The sequence below is a fragment of the Manacus candei genome, unplaced genomic scaffold (assembly GCF_025592945.1).
Source record: "Manacus candei isolate 608988 ecotype Guabito, Panama unplaced genomic scaffold, ASM2559294v1 h1tg000036l, whole genome shotgun sequence".
NCBI lineage: Eukaryota > Metazoa > Chordata > Aves > Passeriformes > Pipridae > Manacus > Manacus candei.
This window is the reverse complement of record NW_026138084.1, coordinates 4,354,265-4,373,036: the sequence shown is the minus strand read 5'-3', so window position 1 is coordinate 4,373,036 and position 18,772 is coordinate 4,354,265. Positions and strand designations below refer to the sequence as shown.

The 18,772-nt window shown below is 42.1% G+C and overlaps 1 protein-coding gene across 1 annotated transcript in view; it reads left to right on the top strand.

Annotated features, from left to right (window-relative positions):
* SYN2 (synapsin II) overlaps positions 1-18,772 on the top strand; it is a 180,484-nt gene that overhangs the window by 143,956 nt on the left and 17,756 nt on the right. The window contains exon 10 of the mRNA XM_051793337.1: positions 12,709-12,858. Coding sequence (XP_051649297.1) covers positions 12,709-12,858 — 150 coding nt within the window. The remainder of the gene's footprint in view (positions 1-12,708; positions 12,859-18,772) is intronic.

Sequence of the window (18,772 nt, the reverse complement as noted above, 5' to 3'; positions counted from 1 at the left end):
AGTACAGTCCGATTGTAAACCCTCTCTACCTTGTGACACGGAAGAAATATGATTTCCAGTGGGGCCCTGAACAACAACAAGCCTTTGAACAAATCAAACAGGAGATTGCCCATGCGGTAGCCCTTGGGCCAGTAAGGACAGGACAGGATGTGAAGAACGTGCTCTACACCGCAGCCGGGGAGAATGGCCCTTCTTGGAGCCTCTGGCAGAAAGTGCCTGGGGAGACCCGAGGACGACCGCTGGGATTCTGGAGTCGGGGATACAAAGGATCTGAAGCCAGCTATACACCAACTGAGAAAGAGATCCTGGCTGCCTATGAAGGAGTTCGAGCTGCCTCAGAAGTAATCGGCACCGAAGCGCAGCTCCTCCTGGCACCCCGACTACCAGTGCTGGGCTGGATGTTCAAGGGAAGAGTTCCTTCTACCACATCATGCCACCGATGCCACATGGAGTAAGTGGATGGCTCTGATCACACAGCGAACCCGGATAGGGAATCCTAATTGCCCTGGGATTCTGGAAATTATCACCAATTGGCCCCAAGGTCAGAGTTTTGGACTATCCTCTGAAGAAGAGGAGGAGAAGGTGACACGGGCTGAGGAGGCCCCACCATATGACAAGCTACCCGCAGATGAAAGGCGATATGTGCTCTTCACGGATGGCTCCTGCCGCATTGTAGGGACAAACCGAAAATGGAAGGCAGCTGTGTGGAGTCCCACACGGCGAGTTGCAGAAGCGACCGAAGGACAAGGTGGGTCAAGTCAGTTTGCAGAGCTTAAAGCCGTTCAGTTGGCTTTGGATATAGCTGAACGAGAGAAGTGGCCAAGACTCTATCTCTACACTGACTCATGGATGGTGGCCAATGCTCTGTGGGGATGGCTGGAGCGATGGAAAAAGGCCAAATGGCAGCGCCAAGGGAAACCCATCTGGGCAGCAGAGATGTGGCAGGACATCGCTGGCCGGGTAGAGAAGCTGAGTGTGAAGGTCCGTCACGTAGACGCTCATGTAGGCAAGAAACGGGCTAATGAGGAGCATCGTAACAACGAGCAGGCGGACCGAGCTGCCAGGATTAAAGTCCCTCAGGTAGATCTGGATTGGCAACACAAAGGAGAATTATTTCTGGCTCGATGGGCCCATGACGCCTCCGGTCACCAGGGGAGAGATGCAACATACAGATGGGCTCGTGACCGAGGGGTGGACTTAACCAAGGACATTGTCTCACAGGTCATCCATGACTGTGAGACATGTGCTGCCATCAAGCAGGCCAAGCGGGTGAAGCCTCTATGGTATGGTGGACGGTGGTCGAAGTACAGGTATGGGGAAGCCTGGCAAGTTGACTACATCACGCTCCCCAAAACCCGCCAAGGCAAGCACTACGTACTGACCATGGTAGAAGGAAGCACTGGATGGTTGGAGACATACCCCGTGCCTCATGCCACTGCCCGGAATACCATCCTGGGCCTTGAAAAACAAGTCCTGTGGTGACACGGCACCCCAGAGAGAATTGAGTCTGATAATGGGACCCGTTTCAAGAATGGTCTTGTAGACACCTGGGCCAGAGAATACGGCATTGAGTGGGTGTATCATATCCCCTACCATGCACCAGCTGCTGGAAAAGTTGAGCGGTGCAACGGACTGCTGAAAACCACCCTGAAGGCACTGTGTGGGGAGACTCTCAAACACTGGGAGCTGCATTTAGCAAAGGCCACCTGGTTGGTCAACACCCGAGGTTCCATCAATCGAGTTGGCCCTGCTCAATCAGAACCTTTGCATACTGTAGATGGAGATAAAGTCCCCGTGGTACATATGAGAGGTATGTTAGGGAAGACTGTTTGGATTAGTCCCACCTCAAGCAAAAGTAAACCCATCCGAGGGATTGTTTTTGCCCAAGAGCCGGGTTTCACCTGGTGGGTAATGCAAAAAGATGGGGAGACACATTGTGTACCACAAGGGGACCTAATTTTGAGTGAGAATGGTCTGTAATATTTTCATTGTATATATATATATATGTATATAGTTTTAAAGGGATATAGTTTTTAAAGGAGGTTAATTTGGGCATGACATGGATGGCATAGAATAAGGGGTGGATAATGTCCTAGTTAGGACAGCTGAGACCAGTTCATCATGGTATCATCATCGGACTGTACTTGGGGATATGCATCCTCCAAAACTGTGTATTCTGTAGCCTTCCATGCCATTTCCCAGAAATTGTTAACAGTAGAGACCTGTAGATGTTCCAGTCCTCATACCCTTTTATGGAATTCCCCGCTCTGAGGGAAGGACTGAGCATCCTCATACCCTTTTATGGAATTCCCTGCTCTGAGGGAAGGACTGAGCATTCCTGCCTGAACTGGAGAATCTATAAACTTGGAGTTTTGGAACCTTTTTACCACTTGTGGGTTCCAGAGGAGGACTGCAGCTCACCGCTCTTGGCCAGACTGAGACCACCACCCTCGACTGGACTGCAATCACCATTTTGACCAGACTGCAACAGCTCTCCCACCAACAGGTTTTTCCGCTCTCCCTTTACTTTGGACTCAGGGGGGGCCCGGGGAACACCATTTTGTTCATGTCCCAGGGTGCTGGGTTGTACATTTGGGATTTTGTGGATTGAAGCCGGTTGTTTGTCTGTATAATCATACTTGTTGTGTTGTTTTATTAAATTGTTATTCTGACTTGTGGTCTCTCTTTTGAGTTGAGTTCATTTCCCCTGCTGGTTTACCTTTAAACCAGCACAATGTGTCACCCACCCTCAGAGGGAACAGGAATTAGAATTCTGCTGAAATATCCTTCGTGTACTCATCATTTTAGGCAGAAATTAGTTCTGTAATAAGGTTGGGTGAACAGCATTTTGCATGAATAACTACTTAACACAAAGGTGTTCAACAAGAGCTTTAGGACATGCATAATTGAAGACAATAGTTTTAAAGTACCCACACTGTGTAAGTATTACATGTAGCAACTCATATGCTTACAAAAATCCATTTTAAACTAATGTTATAAAGTACAACACATAAACTACTTTTTACATTGCTGTTTCTGGAAGGTAATTAATTAATTTAATATTTTCTTTTTTATCCTATACCAAAATGTTATTATTTTAGAGTTGCAGCCATTCAACTGCTTTGTGATGGTCGTTTTGTTATTCTGATTTAATATTGTGCTTTCTTTTATTCCCCAAAACCGTGGGGCAACAAATTGTGCTAGTGGCTGATATTAGAGAATCAGTACAACCTTGTTCTCATGAATCTAACGTTCTAGTGGTATCTCTTAAAAACACCACTTTAAAGTGATCTTTTATGTATGACCTAATACAGTACATTTACACTGCAGGTAGGAATGTGTTGGTTCTTAATATTAGATCCAGTCACATGCCCCACTTCTTCAGGAAGGGTAAACATATTTTTTCTGTTTTAATTTCTCCAGTTGTTGCTCTCCTCTATATATTTGATTAAAATTATGACAAATGTTAAATAACTTGTTATTTTAAAGCCCCCTGGCCATTCCAGTTATGCAAAGTGTGCTTGCTGTGTAAGTAAAGTAATGACCATTCAGGAATAACCTGGAAGGATTAGAGAACTAAAAGGAAAGGAAAAAAAAATGAGAGTATTTAGTGACACTGAAGCAGTTCTAGACACTCAATTTCTGCATACACAGATATTGTTATGAAAAAAAGAAATACCCAGACCTTTATTACTGTCTCCCTCGTAGGACATGCACCTTCCTTTGAGCAAGTAGGTCTCCATGTAATAAAAAACCAAGACATTGCAAAGTAAGTACAGCTTTATAGTTTTGGGTGGTAGATTTGGGTCCATTTTATAGATTTGGTTTGGTTCCTCAGTGCTAGTTTTGCATCAGTGTCTTCATCTTTCTATAGCCACCCGAGAGATCTCTGGTCACTTGATCAAGCTGAAGCCAACAGTGCTGTTGTTTCCCAAACATTATAAAAAGGATATGCTTTTACTGTACCATTCACCTTTCCACACTGCTATAAATGCTATTCCCATGGTATGTTGAAGGATGTCTATTTGTACTTTCTTGCTCTGCAGTTGAGGGATACCTTATGCATCCCCAGGAAAAAATCCAAACCAATTTTTCTGAACATAGGAAGGATGAAATATTGAAGTAATAATATTATTCAAGCACAAAACAACCCCTCTTTTTCTGTGAAGCTTCACAGTCCCTGCATTTTTTTGGGGGGGGGAGGCTCTAGGAGGTAACTTTGCCCTTTAGAAGAATATGTTCTTCTAAATATGGTTCCTTGAAAGAAACTGCCTTCTCCAAAAGAACCCAGTGGTTCTTCTCTGTCCCTGCCCTACTCCAAGAGAGACCAATGAACTAATTAAAGAATTACTCAGATAAATGGAGGGGCTGTTAGGTTGATCAGGAGGAGGGACAAGTTATTATTCTGTTTTATCTCTTAATTTAGTGTCTTTTCCCCTCAATGGGAACGCTCAGCTGCCAAGCATCATCATGCCAGAGACAAGCTGTAGAAACAAGATTCTGGTTAACACAGCATTTATTAACACAATATTTTTAACCGTCTCCCCAATTCTTCCTAGTAAGACTTCAAATTAGGGTCCATTCAACTTTTAACTTCTTAAATATAAGAAAGACTTTTAATCTTTCCGTTCTTAAATTAACACTTCTGTAGTTTCAATACTTGAAGGAACAGATCCTCGCCTTGTTTATATTTCTGACTCCACTGAATATTATCTTTCCTGTTTCACTCTTGGAAAACCAGACCTCTGGGAAACCAAGCAAAAGCTCATGCTGGTGATGAACACAGTAAAGAAGAACAAATGTAAGAGAATCCTTCACAGTGGCCTCACAGGCAGTCTCCCAAATTTTGCTCACAATTGAATGGGTGAGTGGCTGCAGCAGGTGTCTTATTTCTACTTGCTTAATTTTACCCTGAGCTAAATTAAAATTAGCTTCCAAGTGGTTTGTGACCTAGAAAGATGAAAACTTTTTGGATTTCACGAAGAAAACTTTCAGCCACCAATAAACCCACACAAGAAATTAAGAAACTGTATTTGTGCGTAATTGCATGTGAAGTTGTGCTTTGGCACAACTTTATTGAGCACGAGCCTCTAATGCTTCCTGCCAAGTGCTCAGAAACGAAACTGTCTTCCGGCTTTCCAGCCATTAAAGAAAATCCTCTGTTCAGGTTAGGAAGGGAACTAAATTCAAGCTGATAAAGTCAGAAGTCTCTCATAATTTATGATCTGGAATATATTGAACATTTAGAAACATTGAATATTTAGAAGCCTAAATTACACTTTTGGTGGTATAAAATCAGTTATAATTAAGACCACATCTCTGTGAACATTATTCCAAAGCAAGAGCATTGCTTCATTTCCTTAATATAACTTAATTATTCCTAATAGGACTTTATATAACTTAATAAGAAATGGTTAAGAAGGTACGATTCTAGAAAAAAACTCAACCTATTAAATTAAGATTTTCCAAGTTTATCATGCATTAGTGCTGAATTCATTAATACATTCTCTCACATGTGGTCTTCCTGTGATAGAAAAAATCCGTTTATTCAATGGCCTTATTTATATTTTGGAAGTAGCATATTTAATCCACTGAAATTTTCCAGACATCATTCCTCAAACAATGACATCAGCTCTTCTTTTAGATAGAAAAGTAAATGAAGTGTATTTAGTGACATAGTTAATGAAGGGGGCAAATATGTTTTTCTAGGACACTGGTTTGCATTTGAATGGAGCAATAATTATTGAGCAGCATCTATAACATTAATATTTTGGTTTCCATCCTAAGAGTAATTATTCACTAATTTTTTTTTACGCATCATATTTATGTTTATTGTATCTATTGTCAAAATACTTGTAACTTTTTAAATTTTAAACTAACAACAATAACACTTCTTATGGGTGACCAGCTTAATGTTTTCTTTAGTAAGTAATGAACCACCCTTTGTTAATAGGGGGATGAATACAGGTAAAATTCATGTGATGTTGAAACAGTTATCATTTTATAGATTGAAACAATCTCTTTCACGTACTCTCTTTGAAGTGTCTCTGTTTTTCTCAGTTATGTTAACTGCATTTCCTATATAGTTTTATCTCTTTTTTAGTACAATTGCCTAAGTTCACAACATACAAATTCAGAGTCATCCGGAGATTTTGATTGAATGTAGAAATCATTGGCTTGGTTTGTTTTCGTTCCAGATTAAATCAAGACCACATCAATTTGTCTGTAGGCACTAGATCCTTCATCTAGAAGTGCTTGATGCACTTTGCCAGCTGTTCTTATTTTTCCTGCAGATGTTGTTATTCACCCATTACAGGAGGGATTGTAAAAGTTTCCAAGCAGTCACCACTGATTTTCTGTACTATCCACTTCCAACTCGTCAGGTGTGGTTACCTTTCCAATGACAAATTATCTCTGCATCTGCTACGGAGACCTCAGGGAAGGCCCTGGGATTACCTCACATCCAGTCACTCCCTCACTTCTCAGAAATCACACCAGCTCTTCTTAGTCCCACTTAGTCTTAAATAACCTCCTCAAACTGTTAGTTTTTCTTTAGGTCAGTGACTTTCCTATACTCAGAATTAAAATCTGTATCAACCTCTGCCTTTACAGTCAAAATTTTAACCACAATCAGAGACATCCAGGTCCAACAAAAACAGCCCAGAAGAATAACACATGGCTGAGGTGGTAACACCACACAATCCAACTGCTCTTACTCAGAGAGCAAATGTTTTTTCCCAGTTCTCCCACTCTCAAACACGGACCTTCAAAATGACCCTGATTCACAATGAAATTAATTCCTCCTTCCTCTGTACTTACCAATCATCCTACCTTCTGGAATTCATAGGTCTTTTCCTGTTTGGGCTGGGTTTTCCTAAAACTCTGACCAAGACATCCCAAGTCTTTGGTGGTAAACATGTGGTGCAATGGAGCTGTGTCTGGGCAGTGGCGGAGGAGTTTCTCCCTCAAACATGATGATCCCTTTGTAATTACTGATATCTCATAATTGCATTAATCCTTTATTAATCCCATCCCATTTCCTTTCCTATTCGTCAGGGTTAAACAACATTTCTCTTCTCTTTCTTGTGCCAGGCTCGGTCTTGCAGCCCAAATTTTAGATTTCAAATTTTAAAATGACTAATTCACTAAAAGATCCTGGCACTGAAAGGTCTTTCACTTTGTCACAGAATTATGTTGACTTCAGCATGCTGCTGTACTTTCTGTCACTACTGCTAATATATCCAGTCAGTTCGTGAGTGATAAAAGAAATTCATCCAGAGGATTGGCTACTGAAATGCTTATAAATAAAAGGTAACAGTGATATGAATGAAGTGACCATAATTCATAGTGACCCATGTTGTTACTGGCATCTGCAAAAGTAACAGATTTGATTTTATAAATTACAGATGTCTTTTTTTTTTTCTATGAAATCCTCTTGGTGAGATGTACTGAACTAAAAACTGGCTGGTTTTAAATGGTGTTTTAAAACTAGCACAGGCTGTAAATAGACTATTTATCAACAGAGTGCATTGTATATGTTTAAACTTTGTTAAGTCTTCTAAAGCAGGCAAAATGTCAGCATGACATTCCTGTCAGTGCTCACAGGCACAAAATATTTTTATTCTGAAGATACATTTATATAAAACATTACTGACTTGTGGTAACTGTCATTAATTATTTTACTAGGAATGAAAATAGACTGCCTAAAGAAAGTCTGTGTGTGAACTTGCAGTTGTAGTAGTACTTCAAACCAGAAATTCAAACCAGATCCTCCAGATCTTAATCCTCTCTAATCCTTTGGCAGGACCTTATTTTAGGCAATTTATTTCAGTCATTCCAACTAATTGTTTTAATGTAAGTGAATGGTAAACAAAAGGAGGTTTTCTTTGCACACCTGTGAAAGATATAACTGATGTTGGGTGAGAGGGGGGCTAAAATGTACCTCATAGTGTATATTTTCAAAAATAGCTGCCATTAAACCCTGCCTTCAAGGGGGGCAGATTTTTAGGCCACAGGAATCACTCCCCCTCTGAACATCAAATGGTTTTCAGTGGACAGCTAAACATCCAACTAACACTCTATATTGGTTTCAAACTTTCCAGCCATAGACATACGTACATTACCCCAACTGTGTACGTATTACAAATATTTACATACAAATACAGGCAAAATGTTATGGGAAATTCACCAAAAAATGAGGTCCCTTTGAGGTATACACCATGTTTCTCTGTCTTCCAGCATTACCTACCACGTGCTACCTGATCCTTGAGCAAAAACAATGCCATGAATGGGTTTGCCTTTGCTCAAGGCAGGATTGATCCAAACTGTTTTACCTAAGATACCTCTCATGTGAATCACTGGGACTTTGTCCCCATGTACAGTGTGAAGGGACTCTGATTGGGCAGGGTCAACTTGGTTGATGGAGCCTCTGGTGTGGACCAACCATGTAGCCTTTGCTACGTGCTGATCCCAGTTCTTGAAGATCCCTCCACCCAATGCCTTCAGGGTGGTTTTCAACAGTCCATTACACCGTTCAACCTTCCCCGTGGCTGCTGCATGATATGGGATGTGATACACCCACTCGATGCCGTGTTTCTTTGCCTAGGTGGTAACTAAGCTGTTCTTGAAATGAGTCCCATTATCTGACTCAGTGCACTCTAGGGTGCCATGTCACCACAAGACTTGCTTTTCAAGGCCCAGGATGGTGTTTCAGGTGGTGGCGTGGGGCACCAGATGTGTCTCCAGCTTCCACCATGGTGAGCACATAGCGCTTACCTTGGCAGGTTCGTGGCAGTGTGATGTAGTCAACCTGCCAGGCCTCTCCATATCTATACTTACTCCAGCATCCACCATACCACAGGGGCTTCAGTCTCTTAGCCTCTTTGATGGCAGCACGTCTCACAGTCATGGATAATCTGGGAAATAATGTCCATGGTTAAGTCCACCCCTCGGTCTTGTGCCCATCTATAGGTGGCATCTCTGCCCTGATGGCCTGAGGCGTCATGGGCCCACCATGCCCGGAACAACTCTCCTTTGTGCTGCCAGTCCACATTCACCTGTGACATCTCAACTCATGCAGTTCGGTCTGCCTGTTCATGGTTGCAATGTTCCTCATTGGCTCAGTCTTTGGGCACATGGGCATCTACATGATGGATTCTCACAATCAAGTTCTCTACCAGGTAGCAATGTCTTGCCACATATCAGTGGCCCAGATGGGTTTCCCTCTGCATTTCCAATTGGCCTTCTTCCATCTGTCCACCCACCCCCACAGAGCATTGGCAACCATCCACGAGTCAGAAGCTTTGGCCACTTCTCTCGTTCAGCAATGTCCAATGCCAACTGGACAGCTTTGAGATCTGAGAATTGTCTCGATTCACCTTCTCTTTCAGTAGCTTCTGCAACTTGTCGGGTGGGGCTCCATACATCTGCTTTCCGTTTACGTTTCATCCCTACAATGCAACGGGAACCGTCAGTAAAGAGGGCATAGCGTGTTTCTTCCTCTGGTAGTTGATTTTACGGTGGGGTTTCCTCAGCCCGTACCACTTGCTCTCCTTCTTCTTCATTCACTAGACCAAAACTCTCACCTTCCAGCCAGTTTGTGATGACTTCTGGGATCCCAGGGTGATTCAGATTTCCAATACGGGCGCGCTGTGTGAGCAGAGTGATCCACTTACTCCATGTAGCATCAGTGGCATGATGCGTAGAGGGCGCCTTTCCCTGGAACATCCAACTCAGCACTGGTAGTCGAGGTGCCAGGAGGAGCTGTTCTTCTGTGCCAATCACCTCTGAGGCAACTTGTACTCCTTCATAAGCTGCTAGGATCTCCTTCTCTGTTGGGGTGTAGTTGGCTTCAGATCCCCTGTAGCTTCAGCTCCAGAATCTAAGTGGGTGGCCTCGGGTCTCACCAGGCACCTTTGCCAGAGTCTCCAGGAAAGACTCTTATCCCCAGCTGCAGAGTAGAGTACCTTTTTCACATCTGGTCCTGTCCTGACTGGCCTGAGGGCTACAGTGTGTGCAATCTCCTGCTTAATCTGTTCAAATGCTTGCTGCTGTTCGGGGCCCCACTGGAAATCATTCTTTTTTCGGGTTACCAGATAGAGAGGACTTATGATTTGACTGTACTCCGGGATGTGCATCCTCCAGAAACCTATGGCACCCAGAAAAGCTTGCCTTTCCTTCTGGTTGGTCAGTGGGGCCATTGCTGTGATCTTATCGATGATTTCTGTTGGGATCTGACCATGTCCATTTTGCCACTTCACCCCCAGGAACTGGATCTCTCGGGCAGGTCCCTTGACCTTACTCTTCTTTATGGCAAACCCAGCTCCCAGGAGAATCTGGATGATTTCCTCTCCTTTCTCAAAAACCTCCTCTGTAGTGTCCCCCATACGATGATGTCATCAATGTACTGCAGGTGTTCTGGAGCCTCACCCTGCTCTAGTGTGGCCTGGATCAGTCCGTGGCAGATGGTGGGACTGTGTTTCCACCCCTGGGACAGTCGGTTCCCGGTGTACTGCACACCCCTCCAGGTGAAAGCAAACTGCAACCTGCACTCTGCTGCCAAGGGGATGGAGAAGAATGCATTTGCGATATCAGTAGTGGTGTACCACCTCACTGCCTTGGACTCCAGCTCGTACTGGAGCTCCAACACGTCTGGAACAGCAGCACTCAGTGGTGGGGTGGCTTCATTCAGGTCACGATAGTCCACGGTCAATCTCCATCCTCCATCCGGCTGATGCACAGGCCAGATGGGGCTGTTGAGGGGTGGGTGGATCTTGCTGACAACCCCTTGGCTCTCCAGCTCACGGATCATCTTATGGATGGGGATCACAGAGTCTCGGTTTATTCGTTACTGCCGGCGATGCACTATTGTGGTGGCGATTGGCACTTGCTGTTCTTCAGCCTTCAACAGTCCAACAGCAGAAGGGCTCTCCGAGAGGTCCAGTAACAATTCACCTGCTTAGCAACCTGTCTCCACAGCAGCTATTCCAAAAGCCCATCTATGTCCCCTGGGGTCCTTGAAGTACCCGTTCCTGAGGTAGTCAATGCCCAGGGCATCTGGACCAGTCACAATGTTGTGTTTCTGCCACTCTTTCCCGGTCAAGCTCACCTCAGCTTCCACCATGGTCAACTCTTGAGACCCTCCAGTCACCCCAGAAGTGGAAATAGTGTCTGAGGGCATTAACGTGCATTGAGGGCCAGTGTCAACTATGCCTTGTATTCCTGTGGGTCTGATGTGCCAGGCCATCAGATCCACGCAGTCCAATAGAGAGGGTTGTCCTGTGCCTCTACCTGGCTAGAGGCAGGGCCCCTCTAACACTGGTCTTGGTTGGGGCCATCACAGCCCTTTCCCTGTGAGTGCATTCAGGAGGAACCTTTTAGTGGGTCAGACCCTTGTCCCTGAGATACTGGTACTGCACTTACTCTCATGGGCTTCCCTTTTTCTCTCTCTTTCAGCTCTTGTCTATCCACTCTCTCTAACTGGGGAATGTCTGGCTCTGACTTCAGAGGCTCTGGTTTGCACTGGTGACATGTGGAAGCTGCTTTCCTTCGTCTCCTCTCTGAGTTTCTTCTCTTCATCTTGTACTTCTGTAGTCAGTGCCTTGAGGTTCTCAACCATTGTCCCTAAAGTGGAGATATGGGTGTCCCTTGGGATCCATCCTTGTGAAAAACACCAGAGTACAGGGCTGCAGGTGACATGGACATACCTTCACCTGCTTCTGAATAGTCTTGATGCACATGGCAAAAGGATTGCCATTTCTCAGAATTATTAAATTAAATAAATTAATTTAATAAATTAAATCCTATTATTTTTTGAAATAAGAACATCCAGTGCCATTGTGAATAATTATTGGGGTTATTATGTTATGCTTTTTTTTCCCCTGAAACAAACACAGATGTGCCAAAAGTAGATACACTGGAGAAACAAAAAATATTCTGGAGAAATAACAAATGTTTGTAACCCTCTGAAGTGATGAAATTCAGTATTAGTTTTATTGACCTCAATAGCTGCAATAAATAACCACTGAACACTATTAACCTGTCACATTTAGAATGGAAATGTGCACATTTTTATTTTCCTCTCTGCTATCCTACTTTCTTTGTAGAAACTCTTACTTCTTCTTTGCATCAGCTGCACTGCCACGACACTACTTTTTGAAAAAGGGTATCAATAATAACAAGGTATTATTTAAATTTTTTCATGAATCAGTGGGGATCCAGCCTTCCTTAGCAAAATCCCACAAATATTTAGGAAGCTGGAAGTTCTACTTTGCATGTCCATGTTCTATTTCAGTTCATGAACATGGAATGAGCCATAGAAAGAGAAAACCTTCAGATATGTAGCTGAGACAGAAGAACAGTTGCTTCAGATTTTCAGCAGATCACTGAACAGCTTGAGAAATCTCATTTTCCTTATCTGCTCTGTGCTTCCCACTGGAGTCCCATTCCCCAGAGAGTGAATCCCCAGGTGTCCTACTGAATTTTGTGTGAAGATTGGAAGGGGATGGCATTGCAAAGTTGCTGCTCTCCTGCTCTGCTGCCCTGTGTCCTGCACTCAGGCTTTATTTTCTGATGTAGCACGTACCATTTCTACAGCTGGTGTTTGACTTCTGTTAAAAACAATTAAGTGAATAGATGACCTGACATTCCAAACAGCTGTGGAAGAAGTTTCCTTTGTGCCACCTCTGTAGCTGCTGATTCATTTTGCAGGTCATGGACTGTGCGATGCCTCTGATCGGGGAGCACCAGACCGAAGACAGGCAGCACATAACTGAGCTGGTCGTAAGCAAAATGAACCAAATGTTGTCCAAAACTCCTATTCCATCTCCTCAGAGACCCACTGCCACTCAGCAGCCTCAGGTAGGAAACTTTTACTTTTAAAATGCAGCATCTTGATATATAATTTTAAGCTCAAAATTTTCCTCAAAGAAATTGGCTGGAAAACCATGCAGACACCTGAAACTACAAGGATTCAAGATCTTATCAACATGTTTTATCAGTTTGTCATGTTTAAATGAGATTGTCTCCAGGTATAATCAAGAAGTGCAAGTATTGGTGTGTTTCTACCAGGAAATCATAACTGTGGATTCAGTGAATTACCAGAATTTGTACTGTTTCCTTTCAGCTACATATGTATCAAATATCATGGAAATAATAAGAAGCACAGTCATAGACAACCTTTGCCCTGAGGATGTCGGAAAGAACATTAAGATAATAATTCTTGTTGCTCCTATGAGAAATTAATTACATTATAATCTTTTTTATATGTGCTGCAGTACATGAAAACACCTTAGAAATCTAGAAAACTCCTGAAATATTTTTAGCATACTGGAAAACGCATGCCAAAGGTTGCAAATAGATGCACTTCACGTATTTTATCTTGTATGACCTGGCAATTACAGTGTGGGGATGCAGAATTCTGGCCCTGGCCTTGCTTGCAGGCTTTCAGACTTTGGAAATCATCTTTATGTTGCCATTTCCGTGCTTATGAAATGTGAAGTTTATTTTACTGATAGTTTAAAATAACTTCAGGGAGCGCGGTATTTTCGTAAAAGGCTCTGAGAACATAAAATTTTTTGCTCCTAGATTGAAGAAGTATGGATTTGATGGGTGGAATATTAGGGCAGATGTCCGTGGCCAGAGTTATCGATGGCTCAGTGTTCAAATGGAAACCAGCAGCAAGTGGTGACCCTGGAGGGTCTGTGTTGTTTAACGCCTTTATTAATGGCACTGAGTGCACCCTCCGAGTGTTTGTGGATGACACCAAGATGTGTGGTGCATACAGATTCTGGAGAGGGAAGGGATGCCAGCCAGGGGGACCTGGGTGCCAGAGTCCTGCACTTGGGCCCTGGCAGTTCCCCACTGTCACCCAGACTGGGTGATGAGTTGGTTGAGAGCAGCCCTGCCAAGAGGACTTGGGGATGGGAAACTGGGTATGAGTCAGGAACGAGCACTTGCAGCCCAGAACACCAACTGTGTCCTGGGCTGCATCCAAATAGTGACCAGCAGGTCGAGGCAAGTGATTGTCCCCCTCTTCTCCACTCTGCAGAGCTGCCTCCAGCTCTGGGGCCCCCAACATAAGGGCATGGACCTGTTGGAGTAGGTCTAGAAGAAGCCACAAAGATGCTCTGAGGGCTGGAACCCCTCTGCTCTGGAGACAAGCTGGGAGAGCAGGAGATGTTCACCTGGGGAAGAGAAGGTTCCAGGGAAACACTGCTGAGGCCTTTCAGTACATAAAAAGGGCTTATAAGCCCCTTTTTTTAACCAAGACTGTAGTGACAAGGTAATAGTTTTAAACTGAAAGAGGGTAGATTTAGATTGGATATAAGGAAGAAATTCTTTATGGTGAGGTTGGTAAGAAACTAGAACAGGTTGTCCAGAGAAGTTGTGCATACAGGAAAATCACTCTGACCATAACCTGTAAGGATGTGTTGCTGCTCTGGACCAGCACAGCTCCACGGGGATCAGTTAAGGAACAGAATAAGCCAAACTGTAATACAGGAGTTACCAAGCCTAAATCAAGAATCTATTTTTACTTCCAGTAGGCTCCACACCAGGTAAACAATTTGAAAACAATTTTGTGGCATACCTCAGACAGACTAGTTCTTGAGGTAGAATGACTAATTTGTTGTTCAAATATATCATCATGCTTTAAGATACAAAAATACCCCAGCCCACATAAAAAAGTGGTGTGGCTTCTATTTATAATATGGTCACTTGAAACTAAGCACAAAATTGTTTCAACCACGGAACCACATACAATGGAGAAGTTTCCATCCAACATGACTCAAGTCCATTGTAAAGGGATGAAAAAAGAAAGACAAGGAGGGAAAAAAATAAATCACCTTATGCCAAAATAGTTTCTTTCAGGACTAGTAAATTATCCATATATTAAAATGAAGGAAAGAGTCAAATTTAGAGTTTCCCAGGCAATACAAGTCAACATAAATAAAAATTTAAACCTATAATAGACATTACTGTAACATTAATAGATTCATATTTGATAATTCACATTTTAGGGAAAAAAATAGAAGTTCTTGAGTCAGCATGCTTTCCTGGATCTCAGAGAGGGCAAGGGAGGAGGAACATTTACGGTTACTGGGGTCATCCAAAGAAACTGGCTATTTGTTGTATGTAAAAAAAGTTTTCACTTATTTCCAAAGAAAAACTGCCTACCTAAGTCCAGAATGAAAATAGGGCACAAGGAACATTTGCAGAAGGTTCCTAAATTCCTGGGTCATTGCTGTCACTCAGCATGTCCATTGAATAATTTTTTTCCCTCTTAAACAAAAAAACTTTGAATGTATTTAAAGATAATATTCTGGCTATCTGATGGACTTCTGGTAGGTTTCTATTTAGCTTAGGTTATTACTGAGGGATTCAGCCCTTGCTAACGACAGCAGGATGTTATTCAACATTAATCTTCTTTTCCGTATCCTATCCTTAAATTCCGGATTGCAGTTGACCAAAACCAGAGATATGCCTTCAGAATACTTACAATATCTGTTAATTTTCTTCTCAGTTAATCAGACTCTACTTCCTTAGAATTGGTCTTGTTGTATGATCCACCAGTTTAGGACAGGTAAATAGGATCTGAATTTCTACAGAAGAGTCTATTTGCAAATGCCCCCTAATCTTCCCAGTTTTAAGGGACAATCATGAAACAGCTCTGTAGTATTTAAAGTAGATTTCTCATCATGTGCAGTTAATTTTTATCTGGGTTGTTTTGCTAAGAATAAAATCAGTCTGTTAAAACAATCTGCCCCTTTCATCTTTTAGCCGCGTTCTCCTTTTCTAATCCTGTTTTTGGGAAACACAGTCCATTTATTTGTGGGGCAGGGGCACATTCCCCATTTCTACCGGTCGCATAAAATGCAAAGCCGGTAATTTATCCCAAATCAACTACATGCATGTGTACATGTGGTCTTAGAAGCCGAAGTAACAGAGATATCAAAGAGTAATTGGTGTGTTTTGCTACTTCCGTTTACAGCTACAATTGTGCCATGTTTTGAATTCCCTTATAATCTGTGTGGGCTTTTAAAAAGTATTTACAATCTGCTGGCTCCTGTAGCACTGGGTGCATCGTGCAGAAAACATCCTTCAATTCAAAACTGCCCACAATGGTCAGGACTATTCCAATTAACCATCCGTCAGAAAACAAATCAATGATTAGGAAAATAAGCCTTTGTTTAGTACTGTGCAGCCAAATCTTGGTGGAAATGATTGGCTTTGCAATGTGTTATGAAGGCTGACAAAGTTCTCCCTGTCTGAGTGCCAAAAGGAGCAAATTCCAAAGGGAAACCTTAGAGGGGCAGATCCTGTGATTCTTAAACCATTAAATCTATAATCTGAGGTATCAGATATATCAAGATTTTAAAAATATATGGTTTGCATGTTACATATTTCTTTATTTATCTATAAACACTTGCACAGACTCTGTAGCACGTTCTGGTGCACAGAGGGCAGTGAAGCTGTGCAGGAGGAGGCTTGGAGGCAGTTCTATCTGTTAAAACCAATTACACTCAAAAAAACCTTTCAAAAAATGAAGCGGTTTCTATTAATTTAAAAACATTACAGCTTGTTTTACCCTAGACCAAGCTGAAAATACATAATAGAACTTGATCTAAGAACGTGATTTTAAAATTTTTCACTTTTTTTTCTACTTGCGGTATTTAAAAGATGGAAATCTAAATTTCCACTTTTTGTAACGTCTTTGCATACTTTTGATAGATCTCTAGAGAAGCCTTTTTCAAGTCTTTCCTGAAAACCAAACCAGTAGGTTGAACTACTCAGTGAAGTGTTCTCAGCAGGGTAACTACTCCTCACTGCCTCCATCTGTTGATAGGAAAGACCACTGCCCAAAGTCCTGCTGCCTGGGTTTGCAGAGCCCTGCAGGAGGTTGCTCAGTGCAGACTGGTTTAGGCTTCTTTCTGTACCAGCATTTGCATATTAAACAATAATGGTCAAACATCTACTCAAGTCAGGATATGAATTGTGCTGAACTAAATTCTGCAGAGGGTGTGACACTGTCCATGCACGTTATCACACAATGCCAGTGGTGATGGTCATGTTGAAGCTGAAGCTGAGGAAAATCCCATTAGGGAAATGTTAATTCAGCCCTCCTCTATAGAGACCACGTTACATTATCCACAAAAGAAGAAGGAATTTATTATTCTTAATGGAAGGAAGGAATGTGTGCACCAGAGACACAATATCCGTAATGACGTGACGTCACAAAGAGCACAGCATTCCCACCTATATCCTGGCTCTTGGTTAAAAAGAGAGGAGTAGCACAGTGGTAATAACCCAAAAATAAACCCGTGTCATTCTTCATTCCCTGACCCCTCCTATGATGTTGCTGGAGCCAAGCAGTTTTATCCAGTTTTATTCTTCTATGTTCAGAGAGAAAATTGAACCAAATGTCAGCATAGTGTAAATAACAAAAAGTACTAATTCTAGAGAGAAAAGCAAACCATTAACCAACTCCCTATTCTTGGGCTTCCATAGGAGCAGTCACAGTTCTGTTACCTTCCATCTGTTGCGTTTAAGCTTTTTTTAAAGCAAACTACTTATGATGAGCAGCAACTTGTTTCAAATCACTGAAGCTTTTATGATGATCAGAAGATACGGTTACTTGATTTGATCTTAACTGAAGGGGAATGCATTTAATTGGAAAGGATCTCATCATGGAGTTATATGGAAGTATAGAATTCAGTATTATTCTGCTTTTTAGAAGTAAAGTCTGCACTAAATTTGAGGTGTGGAACTTATCTCTAAGTTATTTTCTTCTTTCACAGTCTCATGGAGGTTCACCTCAATTGTATCCAGATTAGGAGAAGAGGAACAGGGCCATGACTTACAGTTTTCCCACAGCTTTATATTATCCTTCAGACCCCTCACACTGAATCTTGCTTTAGCCAGGCCATTCATCCAGCAGCAGGAATTATCTTTTATGTCTGGAAGGAAAGGCTGCCTAAAACAAACAAGTTAAAAGAGCACACTGAATTATTCTGTGTAAGTGAAGGTGCATAGTGAGATCTATTCTAACAGGTAGCAGGAGGGGTTGAAGAACAGCTTGCCTTCAGAAGATTGCTAAATGATCTAATGACCTCCAAAACCATGTGTACGGTATTTCTTTCTTTTAGGAAGAGATTTAAATAGGGGATAAATGGCTGCTATGGCATCATGTGACCATAAAACTGATGTCCCTAGATTTGTGGAATAACATCTTAAACACACTCAAGAGTCTGACTTTGCTCTGAGGAAGGCAGCACAGAGGCACTGGAGAAAGTCTAGACAGGATTTTACTGTATCACTCTGTAATAAAAGAACTATATCACTCTGTATTACTTTAACATTTTAATTAATATTAATTATTTAAAATGTAATTTCCATATTTTATATATGTCTATATTTCTAATTTATTTACAATGGAATTCATATTAATATCAATAATACTTTAGTATAGTAATAATATTACTAGATCACTCTGTAATTAAAAAAATTAAAATTCAGGTTACTCTGATAAACAGAGCAATACAACTTGGCAATAAACAAGCTGTGTAGAGACTAATTGAGCACCTTCTATGGTCTGCATTAGAAATCACTAAGGTTTTCTCTGTTCACTGTTTACCTCAGAAGGTCTGTAGGGACTTTGACAACCATCAGTGCCTCAAACAACACCCATGTGCTTCTTTACCACTTACCCTGTCCACCTGCATAGTTCTTTCAAATCAGTGCAAACTGTGCTTCATATTTAAATGCTTATAGAGTT